General features: G+C 40.5%; 1 protein-coding gene across 1 annotated transcript; it reads right to left on the bottom strand.

Annotated features, from left to right (window-relative positions):
• On the bottom strand, window positions 221–27,684 carry FBXW2 (F-box and WD repeat domain containing 2). The gene is given in 14 exon segments (XM_021068123.1): window positions 221–891; window positions 4,638–4,654; window positions 6,787–6,865; window positions 6,867–6,893; window positions 6,895–6,926; window positions 7,495–7,576; window positions 10,791–10,857; window positions 10,860–10,913; window positions 10,916–10,924; window positions 13,384–13,434; window positions 13,437–13,577; window positions 22,218–22,727; window positions 27,382–27,490; window positions 27,592–27,684. Coding segments are annotated over 12 exon segments (1,338 nt in total). The 5' UTR covers window positions 22,708–22,727; window positions 27,382–27,490; window positions 27,592–27,684; the 3' UTR covers window positions 221–602.

The following is a 27,742-nucleotide window of genomic DNA, read 5'->3' on the forward strand; positions in this document are numbered from 1 at the left end:
AGAACTAGGGTTTAGAATGTGTTACAAACCATCAATTTACAGAATTAGATTTGCACTAGAAGACAAATTTCCTTTAGAACTGGTATTTGGTGGAGAATTTACAAGTGTTACAGGACTTGGTGGTCTTTGTAACACAGGCTGTTATAAAAGCTAAGCTCCATGTGAGAAAGTTGCTGTTAACAACATAGCACCTTTGCTTCAACTTCAAAAGAGAAAAAGGCAATGGTAGAAAGCTTTAATAAGAGACTGAATATGTTTTTATAGGCAACCAATTAGCAGATTAATGAGCGATTTGAATTTCTATACTTAAAACCAATATTCAAGAAAGATGAGCCCCAAATGCACCCTCTTATCCTGACCAACATAACTAAGTACAAATGAAGTCAATGGTGCACCCCATCAGCATGCTGCAGTATATGTCCATAAAACAAGCCCTCCCCAACCCGAGCCCTGGCCCCCTGGCAAACAGAGATAAATGATTGTGCACTGCGTGATGATACCATTAGGTGAGAACTTTGGTTCATGCAGTCGGCTGCCACAGAGGTTGCACTCAAAACCCGCAGCCCTGGGCCCAAAGTCAGTCAGCGGTGCGGCTCGTGGCCTCAGCTGTGCTCCTTCCCCAACACCAGGTGAATACTGTGGTCAGGCATGCTGGTGGCAAAGACCAAGCCCGTGTCATTGTGCCCATCCAGTCCATTGAGCCAGGACGCTTCGCCCGCCAGGAAACTGGAGCCTCTCTTGGATTTCCTATACTCTGGCAGAGGCCAGCGGCTAATCAGGCTCTCTGTCCGCAAGTCCATGATATACAGGTAGCGGTTGTCAAACAGCAGGGCAAAGATATCTCCAAAGCCAAGCAAGGCCAAGTTTGCTATCTCAGGAGTCTTGATGACCCTACAAGGATGAGAGTTAAGAAACATGAACCAGAAAGCAACTGTGCTTCTGTTTATGCTACTTTAATCTTTTCTGGAAACATTTAAAACCAATACAAAATTCAAGCAAATTTTGAATTAAATGAATTTCTTTTTATACAAGGGAAAATGTGAAGATAAAAAGCTCACCCTAATTTAGAAAAAAGGCAGCAGAGGAGTTCCCTTATGGTGTAGCAGGGATCTGGCATTGTCACTGCAGCGGCTTGTGCTGTTGCTGTGACACAGGTTCAATCCCTAGCCTGGCAACTTCCACATGCTGCAGGAGCAGGGGGAAGAAAGGGCAGGGGGGAGAAGAACCCTTCATAATGATATGATAACATGTGCATGTAAGGAATGAACATTTATAAAAGCACAAAATTCCCATCTAAGCTGTAAAAGATCTAACAGAATACCTTTTTTTTTTTTTTTTGTCTTTTTAGGGCTGCACCCACGGCATACGGAGGTTCCCAGGCTAGGGCTCTAATAGGAGCTGTAGCTGCCAGCCTACACCACAGCCACAGCAACTCAGGATCTGAGCTGAGTCTGTGACCTACACCACAGCTCACGGCAATGCTGGATCCTTAACCGAATGAGCGAGGCCAGGGATCAAACCCGCAACCTCATGGTTCCTAGTCGAATTCGTTCCTGCTGCGCCACGACAGGAAATCCATGATTATCTCATTTAACACTGTCATTTCTAAGATGTGCAAACTGAAGTCCAGCCAAGGTAAAACCTCAGCAAAGGATTTACTAGTTAGTTACCAGTTAGAACAAGAGTGTAATACTCAACCTTACCATTAGGTAAAAAGACTTAACTCATCGAATCCTATATATATATAGTCACCCCTTGGTATTGAGGGGGATTGGTTTCTAGATAGATCCCCTTAGGTACCAAAATCTGAGGATGCTCAAGGCCCTTACATAAAATGGCGTAGTACAGGAGGCCCTCTGCATCCATGGATACAGAACCCACAGATGCGGAGGGCCCTGTACGGGCCCAGGGGAACCTCCCCAAGCCCAGAACAAAGACTGAAAACCAGGTAACTCAAGGGCTACAATATTGGGCAGGTAGAAAGCACATAGGTTCCGCTCTAAAAACAGTGGAGGCTGAAAATATAATGTTCCCCAAATAATTCAGAAACACTCACTAATAACCAATTCATAGTAAGTCAGAGAAAACTGGGAGAGTTGGGAGGACAGCTTTAAGCCGCTCAGGCTGGCAGTTACTAAAGCACTAATGACAAAGGCACAAAGTGGAAAAGACCTTGCTAAACAGAATGACAAAAACCCCTCAGTCTCTGTTATGGACTGTTTAGTAAGGTGAAAAGTTGATGTCCTCCTTAGAGGTGCTAGGAAAAGAGCTACAAGACAGGGGATGTACAAATTCTGCTCCGTGATAGTAAGTTTGAGCCCATGTGAGAGAGGTCACTTCAGCCTACATCTTAACAAGGACACTGCCGACTAGTGCATGTTCAAGAGGCCAACCAGAAGGGACAGGGCTGGTAACCAGGACAATGTAAGAGCTTCAAAATATTATCCTGAGATGGAGCAAGAAAGAACTGGCAGGGAAGCTAGACATGATGTCACCTTTAGACAGCTTTGAAGGACATGGGAGAAGCCAGGCATCAGGGGCTCCAGCAGAGAGAAGGAAGGCCAAAGGGAAAGTTACACAGAAGCAGATTTCAGTTTGGTATCGGGAAGGGAGGGGACTTAGCAGTGAAGATGAAGACCTGTTCCTCATACTCAACTGATCCAAAACCAAACTTCTTAGCCAAACCTGTTTCTCTTTTTTCCCTGCTTGCTCATTCACCCAGCTGCACAAGCTAGGAAACATGGCAATCACCCAACTCTCAAATCATAAACCCACTCATCATGATCTACTGATTTTATCTCCTAAATTTTCCTTCATTTATTCACTACTACCTGAACTGCCACAACTCTGATCCAAGATACCGCCTTCTGCCTGCATTGCCAACAGTTTTCAATTGGTCTCCCCAAATCTGCTCTTTGCCCCTTTCAATCAGTTAACCTCACACTAAAATCTAATCCTATCACCACCTCATTTAAATGTTTAAGTCTTTCCATGGCTCTCTACTGCTCTACTCCTATCTGCCATCTGCCTTCTTTCAGTCTTTCAAATGCACTGGGCTCCTGCAGTCTCAGGGCCTTTCAACAGATGGCCCTCTCAGTCCTACGATGCTTCTCACTGCAAACCTGCCCCCACTAGTGAAATGCATCCACACATCCTTTAGGGGTCAGCCCAAATCTCCTCCTCAAAGCAGCTTTTCCTTGCTCCTCAAACTAGGTAGGGCCTCAGAGGACCCTGTATGATGTTGCCTACACCAACCACAAAAACATCTGCATGTAGTCAGCTGTCAGCATTCCCTCCCATCAGTTAGTAATCTCCACAAGCTTGTTAAGTAACTCTGCTGGTTCCCAGAGTACATCACAATGCCTAACACACTGGTTAGGTAAGTATCTGCTAATGAACAGCACAGTGAGCACAGGCAAATACAGATTCCTATAAGAGAGACACAAAGGAGCTGGGGAAAATGGCAAGAAAATCTAGTAAGTCCCACATCCTCAAGGCAAGCAGAAAATAACAAGAAACTAAGAAAGCTGAGTGGCCAGGGGAAAGGACTTTAAGCCTGAGGAAGATGAGCTGACTCCAAAGACTTGAGCACAGATGTGTTACAGGACAGAACTCAGATCTTGACCTGTCAAGAGTCAAGCACCCTCTACTTTGATTACTTTTACTGTAAACAGACATCCCTGCTGTGCAGTCTGGGCCCTTGAACCTACAAACCCTGCCTGTTGTACTGAGATAGCCTAGCTCAAGAGATTGCATCACAGCTTTATGGAGCAACATTCTGCTGTCTGTGCTTTGCTTCTTTTCCACTAGCATCAAAGCTTAAGTAACACCACCGGGTCCTGGCAACTGAGGCCATAGGATTTGTACTGAGACTTCAAAATGAGGTTGGTTTATTGCTGTTTGAGGGGGAAAAGCAAGTGATAAAATAGCCCTTTCCTTCTCAAGGAAAAATCTGAACCTAGCATTTGCTAGCAGCAAATAATCTTGCAGGTTTTTTGTTTACATCTAATATATCCAAACACCAAAAACTAACAGAAATTTCATCTGGGACTATGGACTCTGTATGCCATTCTGAGTAAGAAGTAGACCTGAGAAAGAGAGATGCGGGATCAAATTAAAGAGATTCTATGCATTAAAAAGATTATGAGGAGTTCCCGTGGCTCAGCAGTTAGCAAACTTGACTAGCATCCATGAGGATGCAGGTTCGATTCCTGGCCTCACTCAGTGGGTTAAGGATCCAGCGTTGCCATGAGTTGTGGTGTAGGTCGCAGACGCAGCTCGGATCCAGTGTTGCTATGGCTCCGGCATAGGCCAGCGGCTACAGTTCCAATTGGACCTCTAGCCTGGGAACCTCCATATGCCTTGGCTGTGGCCCTAAAAGACAAAAAGATCAAAAAAAAAAAAAAAAAGATTATGATACCTCTATTCCACCTTACCTTTGCACCCCCTCTTCCAAATTTTAATTAAAAACAAAAACAACACTAACGTTAAAGATCTGATTTTCCCATGATGACTATAGTCATATCTGTGGGAAACTGGTTCCAGGACACCCTCAGATACTAAAATGCATGGATGCTCAAGTACTTTATATGAAATGGTACAGTCTGCATATAACCTAGGCACATCCTCCCATATACTTCAAATCATCTCTAGACTACTCATAGCAAAAACAATGTAAACACTAAATAAATAGTTGTAAGCACAATTTAAATGACATGAAAATAGTTGTATTTTCAATCCTCAGCTGGTTGATCTGTGGATATAGAACCTGTGCCAACCTTTTTTTTTTTTTTTGTCTTTTTGCTATTTCTTTGGGCCGCTCCGCGGCATATGGAGGTTCCCAGGCTAGGGTCGAATCGGAGCTGTAGCCACCGGCCTACACCACAGCTCACGGCAACACCGGATCATTAACCCACTGAGCAAGGGCAGGGACCGAACCCGCAACCTCATGGTTCCTAGTTGGATTCGTTAACCACTGCGCCACAACGGGAACTCCCAACCATCCTTGAATTTCTTTGCAAAGAATCAAACACTTTCAAAAGTTCCTTTTCTCTGGCTTGCTGGTACCTTAAGCACATGCCTGCTGGATGATCCAGTCATGGATGGATGGATGAAGGGATACTGGATGAGGATGAGCTGTGGGATACTGGAAGGCCCTTATCCTCTCTCAGCTTCAGTTTGTCCATCCATAAAAGGACTAATGTTTTCTAGGATTTGTTCCAGTCTTTTTTTTTTTTTTTTTAAACAAAGTATAGTTATCAATCATTTCTAGAAATTATTCTAACATCTTGGAAAGCTAACTATTTAGAAGTGTAAGTCTGGGAGTTCCAGTTATTGCTCAGTGGTAACAAACCCAAACCCTGATGACCCAGGTTCGATCCCTGGCCCTGCTCAGTGGGTAAAGTTCTGCTATTGTCGTAAGCTGTGCATAGGTTGCGGATGTGGCTTGGATCTGGCATTGCTGTGGCTGTGGTGTAGGCTGGCAGCTGCAGCTCCAATTTGACCCCTAGCCTGGGAACTTCCATATGCCTGGGTGCGGCTCTTAAAAAAAAGAGACAAGAGAGAAAGAGAAGTGTAGGTCTGATTCCAGGAAGACATAATGGGGTTGTACTTATGACCAGAGGGACAGGCTACCAAAGTCTTGTGGCTAGTAGGATCAGATTCCATACAAGTTCACCTCAAACACATGCGAAAAACAAAACAAAAATCAATTTCTGCCAGTCAGCTCCGAATCATGCCTGGAAGATAATTCTGTGAGCTAGTTAGGTCTCCTCAAAAAAGCTGTGCACAATACATGAAAAGAGTAAAAAAAAAATAGGAGCTCTCGGACATCGTTAGTAATAAAGACTTATCACGTCCTGTGCTAGGTCCTCATTACAGGCATTTCATTTAATCTTTACGGTGAGAAACTGAAGCACAGAGAGGTTAAGAAACTTTCATAAAATGACACAGCTCATAAGAAATGGAACTAGGTCTAAACCAAGTTTATTATCACCAAAGTAATTCTCCTCTTTTTATCTTTTAGGGCTGCAACCCGGTGGCATATGGACGTTCCCTGCTAGGGTCCAATCGGGAGCAGTAGCTGCTGGCCTACACCACCCAGAGCAATACCAACCTGAGCCGTGTCTGTGACTTACACCATTGCTCACAGCAATGCCAGAAACCTTAAATCACTGAACGAGGCCAGGATCGAACCCGTGTCCTCATGGATACTAGTGGGTTTGATATTGCTGAGCCACCACGGGAATTCCAAAAGTAAGTTCTCTTAATCACCATGTGGCAGCTCCACAGCCCCACTAGCAATGGATACGCCAGTCTCCAAGAGTTATGGTATGCAGTGAACTACCAAATATTGCCACGACCTCTCATTATTCTTTGGAGAAAACTTGCCAGCTTTAAAACTTTCTCTAAGTACCTTGCCTTCAACTTGGCAACAGAAGCCACCTATCCCAATGAAAATTCAACTGACAAGGAAGTAGAACTTAAAACATTAGAACAGAAGACCGAAAACTTTCATCAAACTTTTTCCTAGAAAAACTGAGGGAATTCAGAAATCTGAAAGGAAGTAATCAGAGTAAAAAGGATTAGAACCTAACCTCTAGATTCAACATGTAACTCTTCTAATTTAATACGCCTTAAAACATTATGAATTTCAGCATCAAACTCTGTTATAAGGATGAATAAACATTTCCCAAGTTACTAAGGTTCATCCAAAATTATCTCTCCTATTACGAATTCAACAGACGTTAAAGGTAAAGACCAAGAAACATACCTGAAATATCATACTGCAAAGTCCCACTGGTAGAGACCACGCTGAACTACAACAGTATTGCCATCAAAAGAAGTTCGGCTGCAGCAGATACTCATCCTCAGAGACAGACAACGTCTTAAGCACTACAGTTAAATTTCTCTCCCAATTGCCAAATCTACAGATAAAAAAAAATTGGAAAAATGACAGATCACATCCACCATAGAAAGCTCTCCTAACAATGTGCTTTTGTGCTGAAGTCAATACTAATGAAGGAAACTGCAAGACACAGTTTACAGCTGAGGCATGGGTCAAATTCTATTCTGCAGGTTTGTGTAACCTTGAGTAAAAATACTTAACTTCTCTGAACTGAGGTTCTTGCAATGTAGATAGTTAAATGCCTACCACATGCAACAATTTAAAAGATGCAATAAAAATATGTAAGAGTGCTCTATAAACTTTTTACGAATTGCTTTATTATACAAATAAATGTTTGTTTTCATACTTTAGATCGACAAATTGAGGGAGACAGAGATGCGTCTTAAAAAACAGTAAGAACGTGTTGAAGATAAATTTCTGTGATTTTTCCCCTTTATTTACAAATCAGTAGAAACTGCTGAAACATAGAGATAATAATACTTTTTCAATGGATTTAAGATGGCTTAAACTAAGATATTCCCGCCTCCCTTGAAATAGCCCTTGTGCCACACTTCATGAGGCAAATTAGTGAAGGAAAAAAACCTTACCTTGATCTCATATTTGTCTGCACTTAAAAGGATATAGTCTCCAGGGCTGTGCAAGAGACTGACTTTGCACTTCTGCAAACCACCTAGAAATAATAAGTATCCATGTTATAGAAAGATCCTTTCAGTGCCGTTCCTATATCCCTTCTAATAAAAATATGAAAGAGCTCAAAACGATATGGTACGTGAGACTAGCTAACCTATAACTTTATGTTAACTATAAATCATCTAACTTTTACTAAGAGTTTACTATAACCAGATTATCTAAATCATCAGATTCTAAGTGTCTAACGTTGCAGCATTTACTCAGCTTCGCTGGAAGCCAACATTAGACTCATTTAAAATTATAAATATGGGAATTCCCATCGTGACTCAGTGGGTTAAGATCCCGAATAGTATCCATGCGGATGCAGATTAGATCCCTGGCCTTGCTTAGTCAGTTAAAGGATCTGACCATTGCTGTGGCTGTGGCACAGGCCGGCAGCCACTGCTCAGATTAGACCCCAGCCTGAGAACTTCAAAGCCGAGGGAGCAGCCCTAAAATGACCCCAAAAATAAATAAATAAATAAAAATAAAATATGACTTTATAAAAAAGTATGAGGACTGGCAAAGAAAAAAGTCCACACGCAAGTAGATACAATGAACTGTTTCTTAAGCACGAGCACTGTAAAGGAAAGCACTAGACTCAGGACCAGAATTCGCCACGTGCTGACTTGCAACCCTGGCAGGACCATCTAACCTCTTTGTTTCTCAGTTTCCTGTTCATCCATTTCATTCCCCACACCCCATGCCATGCCTCTAGCAACCACCAATCTATTCTCTATAAGCTTGGCTTTAAAAAAAAAAAATACAATTTTTAAAGGTTACTTTCCATTTACAGTTATTAGAAAATATTGGCTATATTCCCAGTGTTTACAATGCACACAAGTACCCACCCATCCTCCAGCCTAGCTTGGCTTTTTGTTCCCCTTTAGATTCCACATGTAAGAGAAATTATGTGGTATTTGGCTTTCTTGACTTATTTCACTTAGCATAATACCCTTGAGTTTCATCTGTGTTGTCATGAATAGCAAGATTTCATTCTTTTTATGGCTAAATTATATATACATATATATATGTGTATATATAAATATATATTGAACACACACACACACATCCACTATCCACCCATTGATGAACACTTGTTCCATATCTTAGCTAATGTAAACAATGCTGCAATGAACAAGAAGGTGCATGCATCTCTTGGAGTTAGTGTTTTCATTTCTTCAAATAAAATCCGAAGTGGAATTGCTGGATCATGTGGTGGTTCTATTTTCCATTTTTGAGGAATTTCCAAACTGTTTTCACAGTGGCTCCATCAATTTACATTCTCCAAAGTGCACAAGAGTTTCCTTTCTCCACAACCTCACCAACACTTGTTATCTCCTTTTTTTTTTTTTTGATAGCAGCCATTCTAACTGGTGTGAGGTGATGCATTTGATTTGCATTTCCTTGATGACTAATGATGCTGAACATTTTCATTTACTTGTTAGCCATCTGTATCTTCTACAGAAAAAATGTCTATTCAGATCTGTCCATTTTTTAATCAGGTTGCTTGTTATTGAGTTGTAGGAGTTATTTATCTATTTTGGAGATTAATCCCTTATCTGATACATGACTTGCAAATATTTTTCCTACTTTGTAGGCTGCCTCTTCATTTTGTTGATGGCTCTTCTGATGTGCAGAATTTTTTTTAGTATGATGTAGAACCACTTACTTATTTTTGCTTTTGTTACATTTGCTTTTGGTGTCAGATTCACTAAATCATTGCCAAAACCTATGTCAAGGAGCTTACTGCCTACATGTTTTCTTCCAGGATTTTATGATTTCAGGTGTTAAGTTCAAGTCTTTAATCCATTTGAGTTATCTTGTATATGACAGTGGTTAGTTTCATTCTTTTGTATGTGGCTGTTCAGTTTCCCAAAACCATTTATGAAGAGACTGACCTTTCCCCATAGTATATCCTTGACTCCTTTGTCATCAGTGATTTGACCATATACATACGGGTTTATTTCTGGGTTCTCTATTCTGTTCCATGGATCTATGCCTGATCTGTGTTCATTACTATAGCTTTGTCATAGTTTGAAAACATGATGCCTCCATGTCTATTCTTTCTCAAGATTGCTTTGGCTTTTTGAGGGTTTGTTTTTGTTTTGTTTTGTTTTTTTGTGCTTCTATATAATTTAGGATTGTTTAATTCCCTGGAAAACGTCATTGGCATTTTGATAGGGATTGCATTAAATCTATTGATTGCTTTGGGCAGTATGGACATTTTAACAATACTGATTCTTCCGTGAGCACAGAATAGCTTTCCATTTATTTGTGTCTTCTTCACTTTTTTCTGATATTAATCTTTGTTATGTCCTAGTATTATTTATGCAACTTTTTTTTGTATTAATTTGTTATTTTTTCTGCAACTTTACTGAATTCATTTAGTAGTTTAACAGTTTTTGATGGAGTCAAGGTTTCTATATATAACATCAAGTCATCTGCAAATGGTGACAGTTTGACCTCTTCCTAATTGAATGCCTTTCTTTTTCTGCTTGGCTAGGACTTCCAATTTTATGTTGATACAAGTGGCTAGAAAACAGCACAATGTCTTTTAAAGAGACTGACTATTACATTTTCCTTTGTTCCACGTGCAAGCATCTTCTTTTCAAAATGGAAAATTGCTTTTCTGATTTAAAAAGAAATGTGTCTATCCTAAAGGGAAAAAATTCTCACAATTCACAAGAAATATCACCGTCAACAGTTTGGCGCAAAAATACATTCAGAAACTGTTACCATACTTGACATAGTCTTCTGTATGTAACCTGTTTTATTTGCTCCCTCTACCCACCTAATATATTGTGGGTATCCTTCCAGGTCCATAAGTCATTCACTCATTAAACTATCATACTGGTGTCTTTTTCATGCTGGCCACTGTTGGACACCACCATGCTTTGTGGTTGCATCTATTCCATCTTACACCCACTAACATATGAGGCATCCACCCACACCTCCATCCCACCTCCAGCAAGAATGACAGCAAGATTTCTTTCTTTTTTTTTTTCTTTTTCAGATGCTTCTGTACATATAGAATTCCCATGCCAGGGATCAAATCTGGCCGGGTCTGTGACCTAGCCACAGCTGGATCCTTAATCCACAGTGCTGGGCCAGGGATTGAACCAGCACCTCACAGAGACAAGCCAGATCATTTGCCCACTGTGCAAGAGCAGAACTCCTCCCCCCCCCCTTAAACTTCTTTATAAGTTTTCCTACCTTGGTGACCCACTCTGTGTGCCCGGTCAGCGTGTTCAGGCACGTCCCAGCAGATAAAGCCCATACTTCACAGTGAAGTCTGCAGAGCCATCACCAAGATGTTCCAGTTCATCGTTGTAGTGACGCTAAACACTAGTATATACAACACACACAAAGTTAAAACATGCCATTGCTATGGGTCTTTTATAATAGAGTTCAATAACATTTATTCTCCCTAGCTGCCCAAATGCTATTTCTCAGCCAGAACTTCTGTCAAGAATGGTGCTTATGGAGTTCCCATCATGACTCAGCAGTAACAAATCCAATAGCATCCATGAGGATTGGTTTGATCCTGGCCTTGTTCAGTGCATTAATGATCCGGCACTGCAGTAAGCTTGGCATAGGTTGCAGACAAAGCATGGTTCCTGCGTTGCTGTGACTGTGGTGTAGGCCAGAGGCTACAGCTCCAATTAGACCCCTAGCCTGGGAACTTCCATATGCCACGGATGCAGCCTAAAAGGAAAAAAAAAAAAAAAAAAAAAAAAAAGCACTTACTCAACCAGCAATTTTATGCTAAAAAATAAATCCATTTCAAAATTCTTGTTATTAATACAGCTTATTACTCTAAGGATGAAAGGTCCCTGAATAATACAAGCTCTAATACTTGTGCTAGCTTCAGAGTGAGAGGTAAAACCAGTGTAGGAGATAATGGTATTTCTTCTCATGACTCTCTGCCTGATACTACTCGTAACTTATCTAGCTTATGCAGGGACAACATAGGTGGACCTACTCAGATTTGCACTATTTATTGCAGGATGATAAAATGTGAAGAATATAAGCTGCAAAACAATACCCATACTCAAGAAAAGCCAATGTAATGAGAAAAACAAAACAAAAACTTCTAAGGTCAGACTGAGCCATTCTTTCAAACTGTCTGAATCCACCCCCCGCCTCCTTTTTGGCCACATCTAGGGCATACAGAAGTTCCAGGCCAGGGATCGAACCAAGCCACAACAGTGACGACACCAGATCCTTGACCACCAGGCCACCAGGGAACTCTCATGAATTTCTTTGCAGTTGTATCTCCAGTACCTAAAACAATGCCTGAGTACAGCAAGTACTCAAATACTTGTTTTTAAATGTCTGTCAAGCTTTAAAGGAACACTAGGGACCCAGAGATGAAGACAGTAGTTGTTTCTTTAGGGAACTCAGTTTAAGTGAGGGTGGAGGAGAAGTCCAAAAATAAATAAATGTTTACCTCTTGCTAGGGAAACACCAAGGAGAATGACTAACTCTGCCCAGGGGTATCAGGGAGGACTTCAGGGAAGAGGCGATATTGGAGATGGGCCCTGAAGGATGAGTAGAATTATCAAGAAAAAAAGAGAATATTGCAGGTAGAGGAACAGCAAGGCACGGAGTTAGGAAAAGCCACAACAATGTCTAAGGAACAGCAAGGAGGACATTTTTGTGAACAGGGCTCTCAAAGTGGACCAGGTACATAATCACCTGGAAGTCAGTGTACACCCCTTGACACTGGAATGTTACACTCAGCTTAATATATAAGTTCCATGAAAATCATATACCTCCAAATGTTAATTTCTGTAACAAACAAGAGGTAGCAGAGCAAACTGAAGAAAAATGTGTAGGATGACAAACAGAATGTTTTTTTGCAATAAAACAACTAGGTTTACTTTAAAGAACTACTGAACTCCAGTTATGGTACAGGAATTCAGGACCTAAGGGTGAATATGATAGGCAGGATTCGTGTCCCTTCTGGAGCTTACAGCTGGTGGGGAAGCCAGTTATCACACTTACTTGTATGATGAGTGTTATACAGTTATTGGGAACATAGAGCAGAGGGACTCAACCTGTTTAGGGAGTCCAGGAAGGCTGCTCATAAATGTGATGCTCACGCACATAGACTGTGATTTGCAGGAGTTAATGCAGCGGGTAAATGGAGGAAAAGAAGAAGGCAGTTGCTGCACAAGGGACTGGGAACTAGATCAATGTGATTTCTGCACAAGGCTCCAAAATACAATGCAGAGAATGAGGGAGAAGCTCAGGTTTGAAGGCTATACTCAAAATGACCAGTCTGTGTAAACCAGGCTGCTGTAAATTATTAGGAAATATGCAGGTATCTTTTTTTTTTCATCTTATTTTTGGACAATAGCTTGTTTTAATCGTCACCAAACTCCAATTTGATGTAATTGTGTAGTCACTCCAAAGGATTCCAGTCCTAATTCCACAAATAAAATGAACTGAACTTACAAGTGTAGCACTTACTCAATTTAGAGGTATGGAATTTGATAAAATAAATAAAACTGATCAACTGTTCACAGGATATAAATGAGAAAGGGGAAGAGAGAACCGCCCTACCCAGTATAAGGGTATATAGAAAGGTCTAAAAATAGGCCAAGAAAAAGCAAAGGTTAGATAGAATTCCAAATAATAACAACTTGAATAAATGGATTAATTGTAGTGACTGAGAAAGAAGCTGGGGGAAAGACAGGTTAAATTAAAAAATAAAAACAAAAAAAGATCACATTCTTGGCTCCTGGCTTTAAGGAATGAGGTTAAGGCAACTGTCAAACCCTTGAAGAAATGCAACCCACCCGCCCCCGTGTGCCCCCGGAAGTGCTGGGTCCTGGCTCCGGAACTCCATTCCAGCAGGCCACAGTGTTGTCAAAGGAGCCTGTCACAAGCTTCTGCTCATCAAACTTCACCGCTGCACAAGTGTGGGTCTGGATGCCATAAACACACTGCCCTGTGCTCACATCCCATAGTTTTGCAGACAAGTCATCTGACCCTTCAAGAGAAAAACAGGAGTTAATAAGAGAACAAATACTAAATAAGGAGAAGCAATTGGTAAACCATGGCACTCTTAAAGAAGAACCTTAACAGCTCTCCCTAGCACCCCACATTGGAGCTAAGAAAAATCAAAGCATGGAGAGAGTACCACAACCTGCCTGGTCACCAAAATGTATTAACAGCCAGAGACTGAACCCAAAGCTTCTGGTTTAGTTCTTTTCCCTTAACTTTCCAGGCTACAGAGGACTGTTAGACTAAAGCATCCCCAACCCTAACTTTCCCAAATCTTTGGCTATTATGAGCTCTCTGATTTACGAGGAAAGTTATGGGTATTGCCTACGACTTCATGTGTACACTTGCAGGCCTGTCCACTACCCAACAACTCTGAACAAATAAAGAGTGTTGAATAGTAAAGCTGTCTGCTGGAACACATTCTAGTCTAGGCAAGTCAAAGATAAGCCTCCAATCACTGTTAACTTCCTGCAAACGCTAACTACTAATTTTTTGATTCATCTTGAAACATGTGAAGGAACTTCAAAGAAAACTGGACACAAATTATCCCAGACATTCACAACAACTCAGTAAAGAGCCTGTAAAACCTCTTAAGATTCTGTAGAGAAAAAAGTAGGTTTTATTTCTGCCTCTGATGAAAATATTATACTGATTATGGTGACAATTCAGGATTTTCTGCCTTAATCACCTTTAAAATCCTAATGATTAACTCGTGGCTCACAATTCACTTTTATAAAAGAAAAGAACTGGCAAAGAATTTATCACACATTGCAATCAACCACACTTCAGTAAAACTTTAAAAAGAAAAAGAAAATTGACAAGAAAGGCCATTTTGAAGATACAATAAATGTAGACTCTCTAAAAAGGATACGACATTCCAGAAAAGTACCAACTGATCAGTTTTCGAAAAGCTTAAATGACTAAATAAAGCCAGCCATATTTCCACATTAAGGGCTGATCAAGAGCCACTGAGTCAGACAATGGAAAAATATCTATCACTTCTGAAGAGGCAGAGCACTAATTTCAACTCAGGCAAACAAACCCTATGAGAGCATACTGAAATGAAGACGATATTTGTTGTCATTTCACTATTTAGGGACTCAGTTTCCTCTCTATAAAATGAAAGGTAGGACCTGCTAAGGGTTCTCAATGAGTATCTGAAGCATCAGAATCACCTGGGAGCTTCATCAAAACACAGGCGCAGGGCTCTATCATCCAAGATTCTAACTTACAACACCTGAGGTAGGAGCCAGTAAGTGTAAAAGCTTGCCAGGTGATTCTAATACATCAGCAAAGCACCAAGAACCAATGGCCTAGAACAATACTATCCACTAGAATATAAGGCAGCCCACAGGCGCAATTAAAATTTTTGTTATCTACTTTTAAAAGTACAAAAAAAAGGGAAAATGATTTAATAATTTTAACTTAATATGCCAAAAATATTATCATCTAACATACAATCAATATAAAAAATTAATGAAATAGTTTACATTTTAAGTCTTCAAAATCCAGTGAGTACTTTCTAGTTCACATCTCAGCCCGAACTAGTTAATACCACAGGTGCTCAAAAGCCAAATGTGGCAAGTGGCTATCAAACTAGACAGCACAGGTCTAGATAATCTTTAAGGTGCTCTCAGCTTTTTGATCCAGTTAGCATTTTGTGACTATATTTCTAGGAAGCTAAAGCAGGAAAGAAATTTTAGGTTCTATCTGTGCTTTGTTTATTTTATTGCCAGTGTTCAACTGGGTTTCCACTGCTTCATTCATCTATCCCTTCACTCAACCTATGCTTAGAGAACTTGGGTCAGGCAGGCTCCTGCTCTTATGGTATTCTGTCTACCTAGGAAGACATAAAGGCTAAACAAGCAAATAATATTCAGTACAGTAAGTGGTAGGCAGTACAAAAGCCCACGGCAAATACAATGAGGGATAAGAGGAAAGAACATCTCATGAAGCCCCACTGAGTCTACAATTGTGTTCCTCGACATCGAGGTGTTCTGCAAACACGCCTATGGAGATGACATGTCTGGCTCCACAACTACACTCTTAATTGTTTTTAAGCCAGGCTTTGGTGTAGGACTGTTGAAGAAAGAATTTCACAGCTTAAACTCCAAACTTTTAACTACTTGAAATCTAAAGGATGAATGAATTAATCAGCACCTTTGTCACAACCAAAAAACAGTATATGCCAGAGCTCAGCCAAACTTTTCTATAAAACTAGCTAACTATATTATCTGTTGAGCCACACAGTCTCTGTGGCCATTACCCTACTCTGCTAGATCTGGCCCCTGCAGTTCAGTTTGCCAATCCCTGGAATAGAACTACTAAAATACCTACTAAGTATCTCTATATATTACATAACTATATGCCAACAGTCATTGAGGTCAACTCATAAAGAACTACATGGATTTCTAAAAACTGTCTAGTAATTATTTACAATACTTGTCAAAATACATTGCCTAAACATGGCCACTGGTAACAGTTGAGTGTGACTGGGAAATGGCTGGCAAGGTCAGGCTGGAGAACTGGGTCTGGAGGATGGTTATGACCTTATCTATCTACATTTCTGAAAGATCACTATGGCTGCGTCATGGAAAATGGTCTCAAGAGGGGCAAGACTGGAAGCGGGAAAGCTAGTTAAAAACTAGGAGAGAGGATAAACAAAATGTGGTACACACATACAACAGATTCTTTTTCAGCCCCCAAAAGAAAGGAAATTCTGACACAGGCTACAGCATAGAGGAATCGTGGAGACCTTACCCTAAGTGAACTAAGTCACAAAAGAATAAACACTGTAAGATTCCACCCAGGAGGTACCTAGAGTAGTGAAGTTCAGAGAGAGCAAGGAGAATGATGGTTGCCAGGAGCTGCGGGGATGAGGGAATAAGGTGTCAGTGCTTAATGACTACAGTTTGAGTCTGGGAAGATACAAAACGTTCTGGGGATAGATAGTGGTCATTGCTGCACAACAATGTAAATGTGCTTAATGGCACTGAACTGTGGACTTAAAATGGTTAAAATGTAACTCTTATGTTATCTACATTTTATCACGATTTGATTTTAAAGGGGGGGGATTAACTAAACTAATTATTTGAACTAGTTTACACAAGAAAACAATGGCCATTCCATTTTACATCCTAAAAAAAAAAAAAAAAAAATCAGGTAACAATAAAGTTGAGTTGTGTTCCATTTGATAGAGGTAGAAGTCTACTGTTAACTGCTGAGCCTGTAGGAGCCATTATTCTCTGCTCCTTTTTGGCTTTGTGGTAACCTTCCCTATGGACTCTCATTTGCTGTCCTGACCCACGCAACATGTTTTCAAAGAGGTTACTGATGACACAGCCTAAAAGGAAAGTGAAAGGGGACTAAATAAATGCAGACCATTTTTCATTACCTGAAAGGGGGAGAAAAGAGCCCTCTCAATTCAGAAAACAGGGTAAAAACAAGCTTTGATATAAAAGTTACAGATGTAACAAAGGTAAGCAGAAAAGTGAGCTGTAACCCAAATAGTGTAAGCTATCTTATCAAACTAAGTTTAAATATTTAACTGGCAGAATCAGATCTCAATTCTCAGACCACCTCTCTGAAGCATTTTGACTCTGCTAACCAACTGAATAAACATTTACCAGTGACTCTTAAAACAGGCAACTTTGATTCTCCTTCTTGAAACCCTCTTCACTGGTCTTTATTTTTCCCCTTTCTCTGAGTACACTCTCAAAGGATTCACCCTGTGCTATTCTTTTTCCTCTCTCCATCTCCTTCTAAAATTTCATTCACAGCCACAGCTATAATGTGACTAACTCGTAAATCATTCTCACTAGCCTGGAGCACTCACTCTCCAGAGCTCTCATCCAGCATTTCCAGATACTATGGGAATCTCTGTTTACACTTCCAAATGAATTCACTGAATTCCATCTACTCTCTTGAATTTACTCCTTCACTTTCTATTGAATTCATTGAACTCCATCTACTCTCTTGAATTTACTCTTGCATTTTCTATTCTTGTCACTAGTACTACTATCTTTGCAGGTGTACACACAACTAAAAACCTTCAGCCATTTCTGAAATCTCCCTATTCCTCACCACATACCCTACTCATTGCCAAATCCTGTCAATTCTACTTGAATAACTGCTCTTCCATTCAACTGCTCCTTTAAAAAATCTCTACCCTTACTATCCAAAACCTCTATCTCTTTAAGCTCATCTAAACTGCAACAGGCTAACACTTTAATTTGGAAGCTCTGGATCTATGTCAAAGAGTATCAATAAAATTAGTATCATCTCTTAGGGGAAGTATTTTAGAAATTTGTAGGGTGGTTTCATTGTCACAATGGAGGGAACATTACTGGCATCTACTGGGCAGAGGCCACAAATGCTGGATATCCTGCAATGTTTGCAGTGCACAAAAATAACTGTTTTGTATTCGGCATCACATTCTTGAAGTTTCTGTCAGCTATCTGTAGGTGAAAAGCTTATCTGACTGAGTCTAAAATCTGTTTTACAAAGCATATTTGCAGTTTAACTGTATACTGAATTTTCTATGAGCGTTAACTACTAGAAAAAACTGAGGAAAGATGTACTTTTCTGGGAACTTTGCTAAGAGTTTTTCACTTTTGAAAAGATTGTATCATGGATGGTAGCTGTGACACAATTAAAACATTCTGCATTCACAGCTGTCGTGTTCACAATGACAGTACACATCTGACTGCTTTAATGCCTTCTAGCACAGCCATGTTCGAGCACTGTGTGTTCAATGTGTATTATTTTAAATTACAGTCCTCCCATTTCTACTCTGGATCAGAGTTTGGGTATTATGTTGATTTTTTTTTTTTTTTTTTTTTTTTAATGACCATACCCTTGGCATATGAAAGTTCTTGGGCCAGGGACTGAATACAAGCAGCTCCAACACAGGACCCTTTAAGCCACTATGCCAGGCCGGGAATCAAACCAGCACCTCTGAAGCAATCCAGGTCAGTGCAGTCAGATTCTTAATCCACTGTGCCACAGTGGGACCCCCTAGTATATTGATTTTTTTAAATGTGTATGTACAGATAAGTTATTTACATGAATTTTATGTCGAGATAGCAGAATATTGCAAAATAATTAAAAAAAAAAAAAAAAAAAAAAAAAAGACCTGGGAGTTCCCATTGCGGCTCAGCAGGTTAAGAACTCAACTAGTATCCATGAGGATGCAGGTACAATCCCTGGCATCCTTAACCATTCAGTGTGTTAAGGATCCCGTGTTGCTGTGAGCTGTGGCATAGGTCACAGATGCAGCTCAGATGTGACACTGCTGTGGTGTAGGCCAACAGCTGCAGCTCCAATTCAACCCCTAGCCTGGGAACTTCCATAAGCCAAAGGTGCGGCCCTAAAAAAGACAACTTGGGTCTGATGGAAATTAGAAACACTCGTTTATGTGAAACAGAAAGCTCTGAACCTTGTTCTTTGTCTACTCAGATATCTTTCATTTTATAGCAAACGGTTCAAACACGTGTTCCTGGCATTCCAGGCTTACAAAAACATAGCCCAAGTCTATTTCTTCAGATCAAATTCTAAGAGTCTCTTAGAGCCCCTACTTATATTTTAAAATTTTAGCTAAAATGGATTTTATTTTCTTCCTTCATGCTCCATGGTTTGGCCCTTTCCACGCCTTTCAAATGATGGTCTTTCTATTGGAAATCCATAACTATGTATCTCAACCCTCCAAAATCTATACAATCTTCAAGACCCAACATCTACTGCCCAAGGGGACGAAATCATTCCTTCCTCTGAACAACTATATAATTTTATATTTCTCACACAATCAACTTCATCATTTTTTTGTTGTTGCTGCTCTCTTTTGAGGTATGACTGACACGTAATACATTAATTCCAGGTGTACAATGTAATGATTTAATATTTGTATATATTGTGAAAAGCTCACCATAATAAGTTTAGTTAAATATATCATTTGATCATACTTTTTAAAATGATTTTTATTTTTCCATTATAGTTGGCTAACAGTGTTCTATCATTGACTTTATTTATTTTTGTCTTTTTAGGGCGGCACCCACAGCATATGGAAATTCCCAGGCAAGGGGTTGAATCAGAGCTGTAGCTGCTGGCCTACACCACAGCTACAACTTGGGATCCAAGCAGTCTTCGACCTACAACCACAGCTCACCACAACGCCGGATCCTTAACCCACTGAGCGAGGCCAGGGATTGAATCTGCATCCTCATAGATACTAGTTGGGTTTGTTAACTGCTGAGCCATGACAGGAACTCCTGATCATACTTCTTCATCACTCTTGTTTTTCTTATTCAACTATAAGCCAGAGGTCACAACACAACCACTTAATAGGTTAAATATGACCCAACCACAACATTTAAAAAATTGAATAATACATAAAAAAGAATACTTTAACTATTTTGCTTTGTAGGGCCGCACCCCTGGCATATGGAAGTTCCCAGGCTAGAGGCTGAATTCCAACTGCAGCTGCTGAACTACACCACAGCCACAGCAATACAGGGATCTGAGCCGCATCTGTGACCTACACCACAGCTCATGGCAATGTCAGATCCTTAACCCACTGAGTGAGGCCAGGGATTGAACTGGAATCTTCAGGTATACTAGTCGGATTCACTTCTGCTGTGCATGACAGGAACTCCCCAAAACGAATACTTTAAAAAAAAATCAGGTTATTTCACAAAAATCTAGTTTCTCTTGAAAAGTCAGATCTGATATAACTCTGAGCCCGAATCCCAATAATTTACTATAGTGGAACAGCAGCTACCCACTTCAGTGTTTTAGGATTAGCCAAAGTTCCTACAGAGACTTCTACTTAATCAGGTTAACTTCCTGATCCCAGTGTGTATGTTCTTTGAGGAAAGAACAGATCTAATTCAACTACGCAAGCCCTCAACAGTCTTTCACACGGTAGGCATTTTATAAATAAATATCTGTTGAATAACATAAAACACGACAGGTTCCTTTCTTACCATTTCAGAAATAAGCAGAAGAATAAACTACCTCAATCTACAGTACATTAATTTTTAGCATTATGATCAATCTTTTCGGTAATACTGTTTTATTGCTTCTCAAAGGCTAATCTGATTCATGATAAATTCACTGCCAAATTCTTAATTAATTTCCCAATTCAACCACAGTGGAAATACAAGCTCTTAGGTAACAAGATGACGCAAACACATGTTTAATTCTATAAGAAATACTTTCCTCAGTAGTAAGAGTCCAGGGATACTACTTTGAGTAATTTTCAATAAATAGAGCATAATTTTCAATATGCAAACTTGGTGAATTTAATAATATTAAAACTAACACAGCATATAGACCCACCTGGAGAATAAATTTAAAATGCAGGTTTGGGTCTACAGTTATTGTAGAAATTAACTATTCAAGTAATTAAGGAATTTAGCAAATGTATCCCATTCACTTTTGCACCAAGTAACTAAGGCTTTACTTTTTTTTTAATTAAAATTTTTTCTTTCATTTTAGGGTCACGTCTGTGGCATATGAAAGTTCCCAGGCCAGGGACTGAATCGGAGCTGCAGCTGCAGGCCTATATCAGCCACAGCCATGCCAGAGCCGAGCCACATCTGCGACCTTTACCGTGGTTCACGGCAACATGGGATCCTTGAACCCACTGAGCGAGGCCAGGGATTAAATCCACACTCTCATGGATACTAGTTGGGTTCTTAACCCACTGAGCCACAATGGGAACTGCCACTAAGGCTTTATTGTATTTCAAATGTAAAGTTTAATGAGACATTAAAAAAAAAAAAAAAGTTTGGAGGTGGTTCTGAAAATGAATCAACTGCCAGTATAGAGTAAGTGCCAAGCTCAAAGGCAATACAGCATCTCAATCGTTAAGAAAGGAGTTCCTGCAGTGGTGCAACAGGATCGGTGGCATCTCTGTAGTGCTGGGACACAGGTTCTATCCCTGGCCTGGCCTGGTGGGTTGGGAATCTGGTATTGCCACAGCTGCGGAGCAAGCACAACTGCAGTCCAGACCTGATCCCTGGCCCATGTGCCTTGGGGCAGCCAAAAAAAGAAAAAGCAAACAAAACAAAAAAAAACAATTTGATCATGAAGTAAAAAGTAGTTAGAGCTTTCTGACTCACATCGCATTTAAAAGAATATCTGGGAGTTCCTGTCGTGGCTCAGCGGTTAGTGAACCCAAGTGTCCATGAGGATGCAGGTTCTCTCTCTGGCCTTGATCAGTGGGTTAAGGATCTGGCGTTGCCGTAAGCTGCGGTATAGGTTGCAGTTGTGGCTCAGATATGGCATTGCTGTGGTGTATGCCAGCAGCTACGGTTCTAAATGGACCCCTAGCCTGGAAACCTCCATATGCCATGGGTGCAGCCCTAAAAGACAAAAAGACAAAAAAAAAGAAGATTATCTGGAGTTTTATTCACATAAAATTTTATAAAAATAACTGTTTTCTCAGAGTGAAAGAGGATAAAAGGGGGACAAACCACTCAGAAATGGGAATAATGCTATTACAGATAGCTCATGTAATCAACAATTACAATTCCCAAGCCTGATGAGTACTTTTTTCTGTTTGTAAGATTACACCCTATGAAATGCAAAAATTAAAAAAAAAAATAAAGGGTCCAGGCTCTCTTACCTGTACAGAGAAGTCCGTCTTTGTAGTAAAGTGCATACACTCTGGCACTGTGTCCAATTAAAGATGAGGTCTCAAAGGCTTCATGGTCCTCCAGTTGCTTCATTCTCAAAATAGCCTTCAAATAAACCTTCTTCCAGTGCAAAGCGTCCTGAACAGAATCATCTATCTGCCAGCCCAAATTTTTACAGGCAGTCTGCCACACCTCTGTACAGGCACTTATGACCTTATTCCACTGTTTAGAGACGAGGCAGCATGTGAGTAAAGTCTGAGGATCGAGCCATTTTAACAAATAAAAACTGAGCTCCAGGGGAAGGAGTTTGAGGAAGTCCCGCTTGAGGAGAGTCTCCAGGTTATTGGAGAGATGCCTGAGCTGGACTGCCCCACTCAGACTAATCAGGTGATCCAGAGTTTCATTTTTCTGCAAGTCCGTCAGAGAAAGAAATGTAACAGAAATGTTATCAAGCCATGTCTCAAAGTCCTTTCTCTCCATAAGGTTATGGAAAAATTTACCTGTGGCACATCAAAATATTGTATTAGTTCTGCTCAAAAAGACAGTTCAAGCAAGACTGCTAACAAATGAAGTATTAACAAATTAGTATAAAAAACTTGGCAACAACTTTATGCTTAGTTACTACATTATAACTTTACAGTTAATACACTGTATTTATCTGAAAAGTTTCCATGCACACAAAAGAAAATACATTTAAGAAAACATACTTTAACAAATCATGTCCTCCAAAACATAAGTCAGTGAAACTTATGTTGGTGTGTGACTTGCACTTTTGAAGTCTAGCACATGCTACATGCATCTTCACAGTAAAAGATTTACAAAGTATTCACTATGAAACAGTGTATTCTATATGATACAATCCCCATCAAAATCATAATATCATTTCCTTAATACACTCTATCACTCTATTTGGGTGGAAAGTAACAAAAATAAGCACCAGGATGTGACAACCAGAAAGCAAGTGTTCAGAGCAGTAACCTGAGACATTAGTTACCATACTAGGGACAACCCAACCTGTTACCAGAATTACAAAACTGACTACTGGCTTTTGCAATAGAAGCTCAGGCAAAAAGGTCTGGGGAAGAAAAATAAGCAAATGCACTAAGTTATATGGCTCAGATATTCTAGTTCTTCCACTTCCTTTATGACACTGCCTGTTAGAACCTGAATTACCAAAGGCCTTATCTGGTCTTACAAAGTCTGTTTTCATAAGCCTCATAGGAGCTGGTGACAGCTCTTAACCTCATGTGACCCCGAAAGCCATGAGGGTCCTGGAGGCACAAATTAGACAAATTAGTAATTCTGATGCTTATAAGACAACCTAAAACAGGTGCCATCATCTCCACTTTACAGAGGAGGAAGCTGCAGATCAGAGAAGGTCAGTGATTTGCCTATAGCCAACGGAGCTATTAAAATAGTAACAGAACAGACTGAAAGTCAGTGCTCTCAATATTAGTACTCTTCCAACCAAGCCAAGCTCCTCTGAAGCCAATTACCACCAGAATTGCCACATGGTGATAAAATCTGGGAGCCCTATGCCTATCTGGTTATACTATCTTTCCTTTTAGGGCTAGTGGAACAAAACACAAACAAAAATTGCTCCAGGGCTAACTGGAACAAAAAATTTTACAAGTATCCAGCAATACACAGTATGTCAAGGTGTCAACACATTCTTAACAATGGGGACTAAACTAATGGGAAGAGAACAAAAAATAAAGCAAATCTGTAAAAACCATCTTTTCCAAGATAGGCCATGTTGGTAGATATTAGTGCTGAGGGTACATAAAGGTTTTTTTATTCTATTTTCATATTTTGTTTTGTTTTGTCTTTTTAGGGCTGCACCCAAGGCTTATGGAAGTTTCCAAGCTATGAGTTGAATCAGAGATGCAGCTGAGGCCTAAACCACAGCCATAGTAATGCCAGGTCCAAGACACACCTGCAACCTATGCTGCAGCTCAAGAAATGCTGAATCCCTAACCCACTGAGCAAGGCCAGGGATCAAACCCACATGCTCATGGATACTAATGAGACTCTTAACCTGCTGAGCCACAATGGAAACTCCCTCTATTTTCACAGGTTGAAACATTTCCCTAATTAAAAGAAGGTAAAAAAAACAAAAACAAAAACAAAAAACCTTTCCTTTTAATGTGACCACACAGGTTCCCAGCAGTCACAACTAACTTTAAAACTTTAGGTCCAAATTAATGTGGAAGAGGAAGGTAAATTCCTTTCGATATATGTCACCTAGATCAGGTCTACACAAACAGCCAGGTCTCCTCTTCCAAATGTGTTAACATTAAGGTATGTGATAATTTTCACTCCTTTCCCAATATCAAATCTGGTGAAAAGATCATCAAACAAAAAGCAGTAGAAGCAAATGAATCTCTTCCTATCATGTCATCTGTGGTCTAATAGTTTTGGTTTTTGGAATAATGAATGAACTCTATGTAGGAATTATTAATTTAAGGATTTTACTTGGTTGCCAAAAAAGAATCAGTTCATCACAATTTTACCAGCGTAATACAAAATAACAAGCCTCTTTTTCTGAATCCTACCAACCTAATACCTATAATATTTTTGGAAAAGTTTTATTTTTAAAAAAAACAGCATTCACAGCAGCAAGACAAAAAAAAAAAAATTTCTGTGGACAGCCACAAAATGTCACAGCAACTACTTAATATTGGCCCATTAAAAACATAACCAAAAACATCTGCCCAGGAATTATTTTTTACAGTAAAAGGGGCCAGGGGGTTCCTCTATCACATCTACATCCACACAAAAAGTATGCCAATACCAACTGTAGAAATGCTTATATTTATGCAAGGTGAAGTGTTATTTAAATAAACACAAGGCAAATTCATAATACCCATAAAAACATATCAAGTTCTCATCATTACCAAATAACTAAGAGACACCATAAAGCAGCATGCCAAAATAATGTGCCCATGACACCACAGAGATTATGGGACAAGTTTTCTAGTGAGCACCTTTAAAAATCCAGCCATTTCTTTAATAACAGCCACTGTCTGTTAAACTACAGAACTCTTTACGGGAGGCTCTTTTCTATTATCATTTTTAAAAAATAAAGCAGGTCCCATTAACTTGGCAGAATGTATTATTTAAAAAATCAGTTTTTATTTCTTTAAATAATGAACTGACTCTGGTGAGAACTTTCTTAAGGTCACAGGTTTAAACTGGTCTCTGATATTCCTCAAGGAATATCATGTACTGACAACACAAGGCCCATGGGGAAAACCTCAGGAAGTGGGATTTCAATTCAACATAGGGAGGAGCTTTTAAAATATCAGAGCTTTCCAATAACGGAAGAGCCACCTCCAGAGTGGTGAGCTTCCCATTACTGGGAACAGTCAAAGACAGCTGGATATAAAACACGAGGTAAATGAAATTGTTTTGGACTCAGTCAAATCTTTCACTGATTCAGCCACTTTCTATGCGCTCATGAACATGTTCAACTAACTTCTGTGCTCCAGTTTTATCATCTGTAAAATGGAAGCCAGCTCACCTTGAGGGATATGAGAATCAGAAACAAGAGTAGGGACATGCTTAGTACAGAGTCCCACTCAAATGGCACTTTTGGTTAGTTATTACTGTGAATACCTGGCAGGAAAGCTTTACTAACATCCCTTCCAACTCTATAATAAACTACAAAGTTTCTCTTAAAATGGCTTAAAATATACGAAAGAAAGCTCAATTGTTCAAACTTACTGGGAGTTTAATTTTATAATTAAGGGCAGTTATTGACTTGAGGCTATGATTTCCCCCAGGTGCATTTTCTCTCCAACCTCCCCACACTCCATGGTGTCTCCCCCCCCCACACTTCAGACTAAACATTAAACTTGCCCTTCTGCCCTCAATATTAACAAGCACAAAGCTCTGAAACAGCTGGTATGATGAAAAGATTCCTGAACTGGGAGATGGGAGACCTGGAAATGGTTAACCCCTTATATTCTCCTAGGCAACTCTCATATTTGTACTGGCTTAAAAGACTAAAATACTACTCACAGATATTACTCCATTTGATATCCACGACCTCATGTAAGGTATCAGAGCTATGCTTAACTAACAAATGTGGATATTTATGGCCCAGGAAGTAGAGTGAATTTCCCAGGGTCCCCACAGGAAGGAGCAGGCGAAGCATCTTGCCCAGCCCCCACCCTCTCAACACAAAACAAAACCTCTATCCCTAGGTCTTACTAAATATATAACATTTTTGACAATACAGGATGAATACATTTGCCTATCTCTCCTGCCTCCGGACCAGGCCTCCCTAATCAAGAGTGAAAGCAAGACATGTGTTGTCCTTCAAGAGGAAGCTTCACCTTCCCTCTCTTTTCTTATCCAGCATAACCAGCAGTTTAAGAGCACAGAAGCTTTGAAAACGTTAACAAAATAAACCTACATATATATAAAACACCTTTTGAATATTCAAGAAGCTGGTAATACCAGCTGCTTCCAGAGGAAAGTGGAGGGCTGAGGAATAGGAGTGAGGGTCCCTTTTTAAATTTAAAACCGTGTGAATATCCGATCTATTTAAATTCACCTTCAGTTTTAAAAGGAATTTTTTAAAGCTTTTTAAGAAAGAAATAGTATTTCTAAAATAAGGGCTCTGCAATTCCACTTGTTGCTGGGTGATCCTGGAAAAATCACTTCACCTATGTCAAGCCCTGTTTCCTCACTTGTAAAATGTAACCAGGAACAGCATTACCTACAACGGTATTCACAGGATAAACAGGATAACACACGTAAAACAGCACAGTGCCCCGCACACTGTAAGCTTACAAGAAACGCCGGTTACCATCATTACTTAACACGAACCTTGTTATCTTTATTGAAAACAGCACCTCACATACACACCTGTTTCTAAAACATACGCATAATTATGGCGCAGCCCCTCGCATTAGTACAGCGCTCTATACTTCATAAACCACCTATCTACACTTCATCATCTTTCAAACTCATGGCAGCCCTGGGACATCATTGTTAACTCAGTTCGCAGCTAAGGAAACTGAGGCACCAAGAGGCAATCACTCTGAGACTTAATCCTTCCATCTCTAAATCAACTCCAGATCCCTTCAATCCGTTCGTCGCTCCCAGGTCCCCAGCTCCCGAAGCCGTGTTCCGCGCGGCACTGACCTGAGCGAGCGCCCCGGGGCCCGGGACCTCGCGCCGGGTTCACACCGACTAGGCGCGCTCGGGCCGCCAGAGCCTCGCAGCGGCCGGGTCCGCTCCGCAGCCATGGCGCCTGCAGGGAGAGAAAGACAAACAGCCCGAGGCGGGGCAGGTCAGCAGAGGCGCGGGAGCTAGACAACCCCCTCTCCGCCCCAGCCCCGCCTCATATCAGACCTGGACCAGCGGCCGCCGTTCGGGGTCCGCAGCCTCACAGGGGAGCGGCTTCCGGTGCTGCCTGCGTCATCTCCGCGCGTCCCTACTCCCGCGGCGCCCAGCGGACGCGGCTGCATTTCCGGCCTCGCCTTAAAGGGGAAGCGGGAGGGCG

This window comes from Sus scrofa, chromosome 1 (assembly GCF_000003025.6).
Source record: "Sus scrofa isolate TJ Tabasco breed Duroc chromosome 1, Sscrofa11.1, whole genome shotgun sequence".
Lineage (NCBI taxonomy): Eukaryota > Metazoa > Chordata > Mammalia > Artiodactyla > Suidae > Sus > Sus scrofa.